Here is a 14,322-nt window from a genome sequence, read left to right as displayed (position 1 = left end):
TACATATTTTTTGATTAAGGTGACAAATTGCTTTCAAGACAAAGTTTACCAGGGGAAAAATAAATCAAAATTAACCTGAAGTAAATCAGATCTTGCAAGTATTCTCAAATCACAGTGATTGTGATTACAATATCTGTGCTTCTCCACAGGGAGAGGGAGCCACATTCTAGAAGAGCACATTAGTGGATGCTATCAATATGCAGATTTAAACCTTTATGTTAAATGAAACTTATTAAACACATGATTAAGGCAAGCTTCAACTTTGTGAAATCTGGTATAAGGACAATATCTTAAATTTTAGACTTAAATGACAGTCAAGATTTTGGTGATGGATGGATAGATGGATGCTCTGATTTCCCCCGTTGAATTCGAACCTTTTTGGTCATGTTGTGATACAGTCACACTGATTTCCTGTTATATTCAAAAGGTATTGTCTCACTGGATGCCCTCATGAGTTTGTTGCTGAGAATAAGAGACAAACATTTCAAAGGTGTTACAGAAGCATAGTTAAGTTTAGGAGACTCAGTATTCCTCAGATAACAAGACCTCTACTGTATATAAAATTGATATCATTTTCTTGAGTAAGAGCTACTTGGCACAGACAGGAGTTCTACACACCTCTGCCTTCATCTTCACTAGTTAGGGACCAGAAACAAAACCTCAAAAAGTCTCAAATGAGGGCTGGGGATTTAGCTCAATGGTTCTGCCACCTGCCTCGCAAGTGCAAGGTTCAGAGTTCAATCTCTGGTACCAAAAAAAAAAAAAAAGTCTCAAATGATTTAGATGTCTAAAACATATTAAGAGTATGGATCAATTTGTATCAGCTCTGACACATAAATCTGTAATTATAGAATCCTTTAGCAAAGGACCACTGAGATGATACTATCTCAATGAAGTCTTTGCCTGAAGTTGCTCATTACTCCGAAAGTTCCTATGTGTTCAACCTACACCTCCTGCCCCCAAGGACAAGACATGAGGCTCCATGAGCCGGCAGCTGTAGCGTGAATGTATGTAACATACCTAAACTCGGCTGGAAAGGAGGGGGTTTGCAAGTAAAGCACATTACACGCACAACATAAATAACTTCCCTTTTAAAAGATACTGTGCATAAAGGATGCAGAATATGATTTAGGCACTTACATCGCTACCAGATGCAGTAATTCACTTCAATCAGAAGTGGTTGCTTTATCAACATGGTTTGTGGCACTGAAAGCTTTGGAGAGGATGCTTTACATGACAAAATAATAATCACAAAAAATGAAAAAGGATGGCAGCAGGAAAAAACAACCAGTCCAAATTTACAGACACTTTAAACTTCTTTTGGCCTTACAGCAACTATTATGTTAAAAGACAAAGTTGCTGGGGAAGCTACCTCACTTGCAAGACAAATGGCTACGATAAACTGGCAAATGTTGGCCACATATTGCATTTTTAAAGCACAAAACCACCAGCCACCAGGCTCTTCCTGTGCACTCGTAAATCTTCTTTTTCTTCTAATTCCATGGCAGCAGAGGTATCCTGGCACATGAGAGCACACACACCAGTATCCAGAAAGGCAGGACACACTGTTGTCAGCTTAGCGGCAGCCCAAGGAACTCATCATCCAGAGGCTGTTTTACACAGGCAGAATACAAACAGACTACATCTCTCAGGTAGAAGGCAGAAGTGTGTTTTTCCATCTCTGCTGCTCAGTTAGTTAGCTTCTTACGGCTTTCACAGAAAGCACCACTTAGGAATAGGCAATTCAGTACACAGAGTTCAACTGGAGACTTAAGAATCACAACTGGAGTCTTGATGCAGCTCATAAAAACACAATTAAAAAGGCATCAAAAACCACATTTAGAATACAGCTGTCCGTGTGGAGAGAACACAGGGTCCAGAACCCCAGCGGTATCCTGAAGAGCATGGCAGGGCAACGTTAGCAGCCTGTGAAGGTAAGGGAGGAGGGGGCACACACGCAGGTTCCGCAGTGCCCTGGAGACAGTCGTGCCCCTCCCACCTGTGCAGGTGTCAGATCTTCACATCCTGGGACTCCACCATCTTGGCAAGTGTCTTCTTGATCCTCAGTGCAGTCAGCCTGGAGGCCGGGTTGTGGGCCCAGCACTCAGACATGAGCTTCAGGACTGCGCGCAGACACTGGGAGGGAAGAGCATGTGTTGAACAGCAGCCCCTGGTGCCACCCACTCCACCGCCCCAGGGCCAAGTCCACTCACCTCATCACTGTTCCATCGGTTGGACACCAGTGGCCGCAGGCGTTTGACACACACAACCTCCCGCATGTCCTCGTAGGATGGGTCACTGGGGACCATGTTGTAGTATGGCAGCTGGTACTCCTCCACGATGCCTGCAGAAGGAACACAGCATGGTGAGCACAGGGAAGCCAAGTCCCCTGGGCCTCTCACTGAGCTGGCAATAAAAACTGACTCTGCTACATGATGAAGAAAAAAGTAGGACCAGGGGACGAGCTCGCATAGTAAATCCACAATTCCCTCTTACGTCCCATTATTTCCTCTCCCTCTACCAGGGAGCCCATTACAGTGTGATGGAGGGCATATTAATATTCCTTAAGAAAAAAAGATGGCAACAAGAAATCCACTCATTTTTGAATTCCAACCTTAATCTAAGTTACCTATTTAAATAACCATTCCTGCTTTGGTGGGGGGCGGGTTTGAAACAGGGTCTCACTATGCAGTTTGGGCTGACCCTGAACTCATGGCAACCTTCCTGCTCTCACCTTCCTGAGTGCTAGGATTACAGGTGTGCACCACCACACCCAGCCATAGCCACTCCTACTGATGCATGCAGTCTGTTCGTTTGTCTCATTGTGCTTGGCAGGAGACCGTGACCGTGATGCACAGATAGAGCACTCACACAGCAGCCTGAGCCTGTTCTCCTCAGAAAGTTACACGGAACCTGTCCTGACAGGACAGACACCTTCCCTGTGGAGCAGGCAGCACACCGTCCCCAAAAAGTCTATGCAAACTATATGGTGTGCATGAACACTGCTCTCCTTCGGGATGCTGGACTGGATCCTGCTGGGGATGGACACAAGGAGGACAGGTCTCCAACATAGCTAAGGTGCTGGTTCTTTTACTATGGAGCTTCCCCCACCATACCACACACGGAACTAACTCGCTGTGGGGTGAAGATGCTTGGAGAGACTGGAAGCATGTGGCTCCAAGCCTACCTCCCGTGACGCAGCGGCGGGCCATCTCCCAGATGATCAGGCCAAAGCTGTAAATGTCGGCCATGATGTAGGGCTGGAAGTGATTTTTGTTCAGGCTTTCATCTAGCACCTCTGGAGCCATGTAGCGCTTGGTACCCACTCTGGTATTCAAAGGCACATCGACTTCATTCGTGTCACTGGAACAGGAAGGGACAAGGTCCAGGGTGAAGACAAGGAACAGCGTATCTGCTATACTGTCCTATTTTATAGAAATTTAGTATATGTATGTATACAATCCTTTATCAGAAATACTTGGGGCCAGATGTACTAGGAAACAGAGTACCTCTGGCTTTGAGGAAAGCAGTATGCCCTTAAACACACATCACACATACAGAACGTGGCCAGCAGCACGGCGCAGGACCCTGACCTCTTCCCAGGCAGCGGTGAACACAAGGTGCCCCACACACCCCAGCTTTACAGAAACAATGGGGGCCCTGCGTTAGGACAGAACAGGGCCTGTTCCCAAGGAAGACCAGGGCCTAAGAAAGAAGGCAGCACCAAATAGAAGAAAGTGCAGATAACCATATCCAAGAAGAGTGAATGTGAAAATAAATGGAGAGAGGAATCACTTGTTTTTATCATCTCACAGGGTATGTTCAGTCTTTGAGACACAGGACTACATTTTATTCTTCAGAGCCAACTAGTCCTGCTATGAGTAGTGTTTCTACAACATACTGACAATCAGAGCTATTTGTTTACTAGTTTCTGAATTTTAGGACAGAGTTTTAGCATGAAGACAGGCGTACTCAGCCATGTTTTCCTCTCAGGCACAGACCCACTGAGTGCTGTGCTTAATTACCCAGCACCTGATGCCCATAGCCCTGCATTGACTCAGCACTGTGACGGCAGGGAGGGTGCAGACAGACATTCAGAGCTGTTTATAGACAAGTGCTTCAGATTGTGGCCGGAAATGAATTCTGAAATGTGAAGCTAACCCTACAGCACTGCATTCAAGAACCACTTTGAAATGGCTTCCATGACTCCCAAATTTTTCTCATTCTAACAGTTTTTTACAAAATTGACTATTCTCAAGTGACAGTGGAGAAATGGCACTGCTCTGTCCTATTATAAGAGTGTGACCCACCCAATGCACACTTCCCAAAGGGGTGATCAGCAGTGGACCACAACTTCGTACATGCAAACTGACTCAGAAACCCCTTCTCTAGGGTTCTATCTCGAGAAAATTCTGCACAAGTGCTCAAGGATATAATATATGTACAAATACAATAATGCTCATTATAATATTGGTGTTTATCTTAAATGGAGTAATTTAAATATAAAAAACCTATAATGTTCACTATAATGTTTTTTAGTAATAGATACACAAGAGGCAACCATAATGTCCATTAGATGGGTTATCTGTAGCAACTTAAAGTATATCTGTATTACTGAAAACTTTGTTATCTGTTAAAAAGAATGAAGTCAGTCAGGTATGGTAGTGCAAGTCCCTAATACCAGCTACTTGGGAGGCTGAGTCAGGAGAATCCCAACTTTGAAGCCAGACTGGGCATTTTAGTGAGACTCGGTCTTAAAACAGAATTTGAAAAGGGCTGAGGTATAGTTCAGGGGCAGAGCACTTGCCTAGCCCGTACTAGGGCCTGGGTTCAATCCCCAGTTCTGCCAAAAGAAAACAAAAGCAAGCAAGAGGTAACTCTACACAAAGTGACATAGAAGGATTGTCTATGAAAATAAAAAGTAGGAATTAAAGAATTATGTAGAGTAGGATGTGATTTGTATAAAGAAAACTCCAAAACCCTAATCATGTGTTTATATCACTGTGTAATGAGCACTTACAAATTTTGAGAATGTCCTAAATGCAAATGGGCCCTTTGTGTGTACATGCACGTGTGCACATGTATTACTGGAGATCAAACCCAGTGTGAATTACCAGCAGGCTTTGTCCCCAGTCCTCTTTATTTTTCATTTTGACACAGGGTCTCGCTAAGTCATCCAGGCTGGCTTCACATGTGTAATACTCCTGCCTCACCCTCCTGAGTAGTTAGGATTACAGTTGTGCTCCTGTACCAGGTAGGCAGATATCTTTCAGAAATTAAAATAATTTCAAAACAGTGGGGCAAAGAAATGTCACCTGTTGAATTTAACAGCAAGGCCCAGGTCAGCAATACAGCAACTCCCATTTTTCTTGATGAGGATGTTCTTGCTCTTGAGGTCACGATGCGCAATTGCAGGCTTCCCTTGGGTGCCATAAATCTCTGTGTGGAGGTGGCACAGACCACAGGCAGCAGAATAAGCCAACTTGAGCAGGGCTCTGGTGTCTAGCGTAGCGCACTTCAGGAAGTCGTACAGAGACCCATTTTCGTGGTAATCAGTGATCAAATAGAGCTGTGTCCAGGAACCTGTGCCTTTAATGTCTGCAGCTATGAATCCTGTGTAGTAATGAGTAAAAAAGGTCAGTTTTCACCAGAGGTGCAGGAGGGTCTTGAGTGAGTCAAGAGTGAGCAGGGCACTGACAGCACTCGACATGTGACATGCAGATAGGAATAATTTTAATTTTGCCCAGCAAGATCTCTTAAATGTATTACTAAAAACTTTATTTCTATCACATATATTATACTTCTGCAATAGACTTGTAATAATCTAAACAATAATCATGATATGCATGACCAAGAAAAAGAGTAACTATTATGAAGTAATCTGCAGAATGTCATCAATCTATATGAGTCTCTAGTGGAAAAGGTTCTCACTTTTTAAAAAATATTTTTTTAATTGAGTTTATTGGTACCTTTTAGGTATCCAGTACAGTTACATTAGGCATTGGGATCTTGTACCTTTGTATGACGTATCTTGGTTCTTATTTTGTCCCCATTCCCCTGCCCTCCCTTCACCCCTCCATCCTTCCCTATTTACAAACACTGTTTCCATATTTTCCTTTTCTCATATTTTTTCTTTTCCCTTTTCTTCCCCCTATCCTTCCCATTTCCCCTACTCCTTCACCCCTTTTCTTTCTAATTCACATTAACAATTGTATAATTTGAACCTTATTTACAGTTTTAGTTTTTCACACCAGAAAAACTATTCAGTATTTACATAAGTGAGTCCTATTTCTTTCACTTAAGAGTATGGCTTCAATATGCATCCATTTTCCTATAAATGACTCTAGTTTCCCATGAAAAGGTTCTCACTTTCCCTTTGAAAAGTAGGAGCTTAAAAAAGGGCAGGGAGCACCATGTGGGTTCAACAGTGCTGCCCCAAAGTCTTGTCCACTGAACACCTATGACTGTGACCTTGCTTGGAAACATGGTCTTTGCAGAAGGGAACCAGGCTGGGGCACAGCAGGATTAGAGCGGCCCCGATTCTCTGACTGGTGTCCTTTAAGATGGCAATGTGCACACAGAGAAGGAAGCCGGGTAACAACAGGAGTCTGGAGCGTCATCTCTAAACTAGACTTTTCATAGCCACAGCAGCCAGGCTGAGTGGGAAGGATCCTCCTGCACCTCCAGAGAATACAACCCGACTTGAACTCTGGCCAGTAACAATGACAGAATAGCCCTGTGTTGTTGTGAGCCACCCTGTTCATGGTCATGTGTCACAGCAGCAACGGGAAAGTATGGTGAGCACCTGGTTAGACACACAGCAAGTGCCATGCATTCTCCAGAAAAAGGGTCAGGAAATAGCAGCTGAAAAGATAATTCCAGCAACAAGGTCCACTCATGTGCCCTGCTGGCTGCATCATGCCTATATCACTGCTGCTGTGGAACAAAGTGGGAAAGGCATACACTACACCCAGAACACACACAGACTGCAGGTTGGCTGTTGAGCTTACAAAAGGCAAACTGCATGCGTACTTAAAGAATTACCCTAGAAAACTGCTTGAAGCATCTGTACAAATGTGGCTTTCGCTATTTCACGAGCCTTACCATCCATTCTCTCCAGCAGGGTACCAAACACATGCATGCAGCAGGTACCCAGGGCACCATACTGACCCCAACACAAGGGCACCCACCAAGTATATTCTCGTGGCGCATCAGCACTGTCTGGTAGATCTCCGTTTCTCGGAACCAGCTTGCTTCCTCGGTGGTAAAAAATACTTTGACTGCCACCTTTTCACCACGCCATTTACCCATCCACACTTCTCCATACCGGCCTTTTCCAACCTGCCGGACCATCTGAATCTGTTTGGCAATAGTTCGTTGAACCTTTACAGAACAAAATAAAACGTTTTGAGGTCTTGGTGAAAAGACAAAGAGGTATGACAGTCCATGCCATGAAGACGACTAATACATCTGACCAAACTGCAGTGTTAGAATGCACACCATACTTAACATGAAGAAACAATGTACAATGTATTCTGAAATCATGCAGGAACAGGTAGTGGCTGCAAAAACAGTCAGCCTAGGCAGACCTGGGCTCTGGCTCAGCAAGTGCACTGCAAAGCAAAGATCTGTCAAAGTGTCTATGTGGGGGGCTTGCCCTTTCCCACTATTCCGGGAAGCGTCTCCTAAGCAGCCTCTCACAAGCTGCCAATCTGTGCATCGACTACACCAAGTTGCGCAGGCCATGTAGTGCAGTGCTGAGCTCCTGCCTGGCTTGGGCAAGGCCACAGCTTCATGCCCAGCACCACAGGGAGAGCGGGGCAGAGTCTATGAAAACCCATTGACTTTAGACACCACTTATTAGAGATTCTTTTTGCAATCTTTTTTTTTTTTTTAAAGACTATTAAGGTATTATTTATATACAGTAAAATTCACCCTTTTTGAGAACACTGCACTAAGTTTTGACAAATACATCATCCAATCCCCAGCACTGCATTTAAGATATAGACCACTTCCATCCCTGAAAAAAGTGCCCAAACTGCTCGGTCCCTGGCATCATTGACCTGGTCTCTGTAGCTACAGACCTGCCCTTTTCTGGGGTGTCAGACAAAGAGATGCATTCAACACTCAGCCATTTTTGTCTGGCTTCCTTCATGGAGCACACAAGGCTTTGACGTAATCCATGCTGCTGCTGCTGCTGCAGATATCAGGAGTTGGTTTCTTTTTGCTCATGAGTCGTATTCTATTGTATCCTGATTTTTTTATCCATCTATCAGCTGATGGACTTTGGGGACTATTTCTATGTCTGTTATGCCTGCAACTGCTGTGAACATTCATAGTCAGGTCTCTGTGCAGATGTGTTTTTGTATCTCTCAGGTAGTTAGCAGGAGAACTGAGTCCCTGTACAGAACATACATGGGCTGGACACAGTGGCATGTCTGTAAGCCAGCACTTTGGGAAGCTGAGGCAGGAGAGCAGCGAGTCCAAGACCAGCCTGAGCAACTTAGCAAGACCCTATCTCAACATAAAATAACAGAGAAGAGCTGGCAATGCAGCTCACAGCTAAGGCTTTGGGTTCAATCCTCAGCACCATAAATCAAGCAAGCAAGCAAGCAAGCTTAGCTTTCCAGTCAGCTGTCAATATGTTCAATTTGTCAATCTGAAGCACCAGGGTGGAGGTGGAGCAGTGTCTCATGGTGCTTAATCTTCATGTTCCCAATGCTGTTGAGCATCTTTTTATGCACTCATCTGCCAGTCCTGCACCTTCTTTGAAAAGTGCCTGCTCTTATGACTAAGCTATAAATTTCTCGACATATTCTGCACACAAATCCTTCATTAGATCTACTTTGCCATTTGTGGCTTATCTCTTCACTTTCCTAACAGATTTTCTGCATAGCAAGAATTTTAATTTTTGATGATGCTCATGCCTTTTGCGTGCTAAGATGCCTTTGCTCAACTCAAGGTCACAGGAATTTTCTAAAATACTCTTAGAGATTTTAGAATTTAACCCTTCAATGCCTAGTGATCTATTTTTGGAACACCCATGACAATGGAACATACTACACTGTTCTCTTCAAATTCTTATTCCTTGAACTTTTCTAGGTAACATATATAAAACTCATACAAAAAGTAAAACAACTTCCCTCTTCAACATAAATGGGTTAACATTTAGGTGTCTGTTCCATTACAAATTAGTTTTGTACACATCATGAGATAAGGGACAAGATTCACCTTTTAGCAAATGGGTATTTGAGCCTCCCAGCCATCTGCTGAAGAGACTATCTTTTCACTAGTGAATCACTTGGTATCTTTGTTTACAAAGAAAAATCATCCACCCATGTCTGTGTGTCCCTTCCCAGACTCCGTGCTGCTCTACCCTGTGCTAATGGCAAGCCAAAAACTCCTCTGTATTTCCTTAAAAATCTGAGAATCAGTTTATCAGTTTCTTTAAAATTTGTTTATATTAAAATGAAACTTCCCAGTGGGGTGGTACACTCCTGTAATTGCATTGTTGGGGAGGATGCAGAGGGAGGGAGGATAGGATGGCTAGGTAAGTTCAAGGCAGCCTGAACTACAAAGCCTGACTTTGTTTAAAAAGCAAACAAACAAACACTACATACAACTTTAAAGTAAACTACAGATATAATACTGAGCCCTCTGATTCATAAACAGGATATATATCTTCACTTATTTAGGACTGTATTAATTTTAACAATGTTTTATAATTTCCAATGTGCGGATCTTAAACCTATTTTCTTAAATCTATTCCTAAATATTTCATGTTTCTGATGCCATTTAAAATATCACTTTGTGGGTTGGGGATGTAGCTCAGTGGCATCACCCTGGCAAGCAAAAGGTCTGGAGTTCGATGCCTGGTACCAGAAAAAGAAAAAAAGAAAGAAAGGAAAAAGTAAAATACCTCTTGAGTATTTCCATTTCCAATAGTTTGTTGCTAGTGTGTATAAATTCAGTATTATTTATACAATGATTTTATTCTACAACCTGACAAACTCACTTATTGCTTGCATTAGCTTTATTATATCATTCTTGGGATTTTCCTGAAGTTCTAAACTGGATGTCAATGTATTTATTTCTAGCTAATAAAATTGATTAAAAATCTGGTACAACTGCCGGGTGTGGTGGTGCACGCCTGTAATCCCACGCTCGGGAGACTGAGGCAGGAGGATCGCTTGTGAGTTCAAGACCAGCCTAGGCTACAATGCGAGATCTGGGTCAGTCTCAACTACATAGTGACAATCTATCTCAAAAAACAACAACAACAAAAAAATCTGGTACAAGTTCTGTATGATGAATGTGATCATTATGTATATCTAAACTGTACCAATAAACTTAAATAATTATTTTTTAAAAATCTATTTGGATAACTAGTGTTACTATGGCAGTTCTCTTGACCCCTGAATCTATTTCCATGTATATAAACTTGTTAGATTTATAACCCTCTTTACTTCTGAAATAGTTGTGCTTCCCTCAACCAATGAAAAATCTTACATGCAAAGAATCTTACAACGGACTCCTCTTCATGTTGGCTATTAAAATGCTTAGAGCAGGGCTGTGGATTTAGCTCAGTGGTACCACTGCCTGCCTCACAGCACAAGGTCCCAAGTTCGATCCCTGGAGTATGTATATATACATATATATATATATATATATAGAGAGAGAGAGAGAGAGAGAGAGAGAGAGAGAGAGAGAGAGAGAGAAACTAAAATGCGTAGAGCAAAACTTGTGACTAACTCTTACACTTACATAAGACTCTATAACCTAACCTTCTTTTATTTTTTTAAGATGGGGGTCTCACTATGTAGTTCAGGCTGGCATCGAGCTCACAGCAATCCTTGTGCGCTCAGCCTCCCAAAGGCTGGGATCACAGGCATGCACTGATAAGCCTGGCCTAATCTAGCCTTCTTGCCCTCTATACACACACTTCTTTCTTACTTTGAGCCCTATCTTACTTACCTATTTTATTTTTCTTGGCTCACTTTTTTTTGGGGGGTACTGGAGATTGAACTCGGGTTGCTAAGTGGCCTAGCCTGGGTTTGTCATCCTTCCGCCTCAGTCTCCCAGAGTGCTGGGACTACAGGTGCACACAACTACACCCAGCTATATACATTTCTTACTAAGTCATTTCATCTTGCAGTTCAGCATGCATCCTTCTAGATAAGGAGATGGTGCCTGGCATATGAGCAATAACCACCTCAATCTGCAGTAACAACCCTGCCTGCCTTCCCAGGAGGATGCCTCCCACATCTCCGCATCATTCGTCCTCATAGGAAACACTGGCTCACCAGTAAGGGAAGGCCAGATCCACTCCCAGAGCTCTGTGACTGGTCAATAAGGTCTTTCAGTGACTCTCCCACTGGAATAAAAGCTTCGTCCTGTTCCAAATCACGATTGTAGCGACGTCTGTTTGAGATGCTCTTACAATAGTGTCTTTTAAAAAGCAGAAACAATCTATATTAAAATTCTGAAACCATACAATTCTGAGCTAATATCCACCATCCTTCCTTCCTTCAGGTCTAATTTACACACAGGTCAGTCTTGTCATAGAAAACACCCTGTGTTATACACTAGGAATGGAGCTCACAAGGGTAACTGCTGCATGCTGAGTTGAAGACTGAGATGTTAATGGGGTAGTACTGGCAGTGAAAAAACATCAAATGGCATGTAAAGTATCATCCAAGCTGTTACACAAGTTTTACATATTTGTACACACATAAAGTATCAGAAAAGGTATGCAGTACATGAATACTTTCTGCTATAGATGTTTTCATCTGTGTTTACAACTGCATTGTGTTAAAATGAATAATGAATGTCTGCATTTTGAAAAAAGTATACTTGCAAAAATCAGCCCTTTGCAGAACAAGCTGCCCATACTTTTCACTTGCAGTCTGTCATATGGCTGTTTGTGCTGGTTTTCGCCACATAGTAGTTTTGTTTTGTTGGTACTAGGGATTAAACCTAGGGCTCTTGTACTGAGCTACTTCCCAAGTTCTTAAATTTTTTTTTTTTATTTTGTGAAAGGCTAGGCTTGAACTTGCACTTCTCCTGCTTCATTTTCCCAGGGTGCTGGGACAATGTAGCTTTATTTTTATGTAGCTAATACTATTTTATCTACCTACCTACTATATTTATTTGATTCCAAGTTTTGTTATCAGAAAATTCTTCCAAACTCTGAGATTCATTTTATTATATACATGTATAATTCTGATCTTGCTCAAATTTATTTCAGTGCAAGAACTGTTCCAATTTCATTTTTCCCATCTATCAGTAGCTACCTAGTCTCAAATCCATTTACTGAATGAGACACCTTTCTCCTTAGTGATCTGAAATGTTACCTTTGTAATATACAAAACTTGTTGGACTGGGGATTTAGCTCAGTAGTTCTGCCACCTGCCTTGCAAGCACAAGGTCCCGAGTTCGATTTCCAGTGCAAAAAACAAAAAAACAAAAAATCAAACTTGCTAACCTAATTCAATGATCTCTCTATATTACCCCATTTTTATGACGATGTTTATTATTGAAGTTGATGTCTGGTAGGGGCTGTCCCCTCTATTCTTCTTTAGGGCAACTGTAAAGTGATTGAGTGTAAACATTTCTGAAGCTGCTAATTACTAAAGAATATAAGGTAGCTGGTTTCTAGGGACAGGGTGCAAAAATTCAGACATAATAAAGTTCACTATTTCAAACAAGCAAACTGAATATGGAGGAACACAGAAGTATAAAATTGTGTTCAATTAATTAATTGGTAGTAACACCCTTTTCCTCTTAAAAAATTAGTCTAGTTAACTTAAGGAGATATTTTCTTCTATTTTATTTTATTTTACTGAAGATATTACCAAAGAATACAAATTAACAGTTTCTGAATCACCTACACAATCAGTGGTTTTTCTGCCAATGGTTTTAAAACTGTCAATATCTAATAGTTAAAGTATTTTTCTTACTTATAACAAAAACAGCTTGAGAAGATGATCATAGCAATTATGCAGACTGCCATGGAAATGAGCACAACCAGCCATCGAATGCTGCCATCAAAAAATGGACCTGCCAACAGAGGTAGACAATGAAATAAACAGCATCTTTCCACATTCATCAAAAGGAAAAACAACACAGTGTGCTAAATTCCACGCATCTTAAAGGTTACTGCTAAAACCAGAATAAATATGTAACAGAGAACCACGGCTAACCTACCCATAACGACAGGGGGCAGTGTAGGCTGCAAATACTGGTTACACAGATTGGTCCGACAACATTCTATTGTCCGGCGAGGCTGGGCTTTTGGAGAATCCTAAAGGAAGAGCAATGGTAAAATTGGAAATGGTTGCATGTATTAACTGATAACGAACTTTTAAAAATACCAATAAAATACAATTTCTTATTCAGTAAGTGAAAAGGATCTTCAAATTTTCAAAAATATTAAAATTTTGTGTTGAAACACTGTTTTGGAGACTGTTAAAATGGGTTTCCTTAAAGAGAATGTAAATGTTAATGGTATATTAAAACACCAGACTATAACCTAAATTACCAGCAAATAAAACTTTCAAAATATTTTTTCATAACAAACATTAGCATATCTTAATAAATTACTATACAAATTGCTTTAGTAAAAAAGTAATTAAAGTCATGGTGGCTTTTCCTAAAAAAGAGGGGTAATAAATTTTATCAAGCCGGGCGTGGTGGCGCACGCCTGTAATCAGTACTCAGGAGGCTGAGGCAGGAGGATTGCTGTGAGTTCAAGAGCAGCCTGGGCTACATAGTGAGTTCTAGGTCAGTCTCAACTACATAGTGAGACCCTGTCTCAAAAAACAAAACAAAAAACTAATTTTATCAAAATGATAAATTAGTATGGAAAATATAGTAGCCCACAGTACTGAGACTTGGATGAGGCTTAACAATCAGACTAAAATGTCTAAAAGAAAGACTGATGAAGAGGTGGCTGAGTACATAAAAGATTACCATAGAGGGCTGGGGATTAGCTCAGTGGTTCTGCCACATGCCTCAAAAGCAAAAGGTCCAGTGTTCAATCCCCGGTACAAAAAAAAAAAAAATTACTGTAGAGTTTTAATTATGATGGAACTAACTAACCTGCTATGGAACCAAGTTAAAGCACATGAAGAAAAGGGCAAAATACAGAAAATCTGTTTCTGAGAGTCTGGTAGAGACCACCAACCAAACAGGAGATGGGCCCCTACCTGGTCAGAAAATTAGCAGGAGTCATAGAATAGAATCAACAATTATATGTGATGATTATTTGATTAGCAATTCAATGTAAGCAAGCTGAATGCTGATGGTACAGCACTGCCTGGG

General features: G+C 41.6%; 1 protein-coding gene across 2 annotated transcripts in view; it reads right to left on the bottom strand.

Moving 5' to 3' along the window:
* Positions 1-459: 459 nt before the first annotated feature.
* Bmpr1a (bone morphogenetic protein receptor type 1A) overlaps positions 460-14,322 on the bottom strand; it is a 55,064-nt gene continuing 41,201 nt past the window's right edge. For both annotated transcript variants that reach the window (XM_010622582.2, XM_010622581.2), the window contains 8 exons: positions 13,207-13,303; positions 12,960-13,059; positions 11,304-11,448; positions 7,191-7,383; positions 5,316-5,613; positions 3,188-3,363; positions 2,214-2,344; positions 460-2,136 (listed from right to left, as the gene is read on the bottom strand). In XM_010622582.2, the coding sequence (XP_010620884.1) occupies positions 2,011-2,136; positions 2,214-2,344; positions 3,188-3,363; positions 5,316-5,613; positions 7,191-7,383; positions 11,304-11,448; positions 12,960-13,059; positions 13,207-13,303 (1,266 nt within the window). In that variant the 3' untranslated portion in view covers positions 460-2,010. The remainder of the gene's footprint in view (positions 2,137-2,213; positions 2,345-3,187; positions 3,364-5,315; positions 5,614-7,190; positions 7,384-11,303; positions 11,449-12,959; positions 13,060-13,206; positions 13,304-14,322) is intronic.

The sequence above is a fragment of the Fukomys damarensis genome, unplaced genomic scaffold (assembly GCF_012274545.1).
Source record: "Fukomys damarensis isolate Sample0158 unplaced genomic scaffold, DMR_v1.0_HiC HiC_scaffold_1, whole genome shotgun sequence".
In the NCBI taxonomy this organism is placed as follows: Eukaryota; Metazoa; Chordata; class Mammalia; order Rodentia; family Bathyergidae; genus Fukomys; species Fukomys damarensis.
This window is presented reverse-complemented; position numbering and strand designations above follow the sequence as displayed.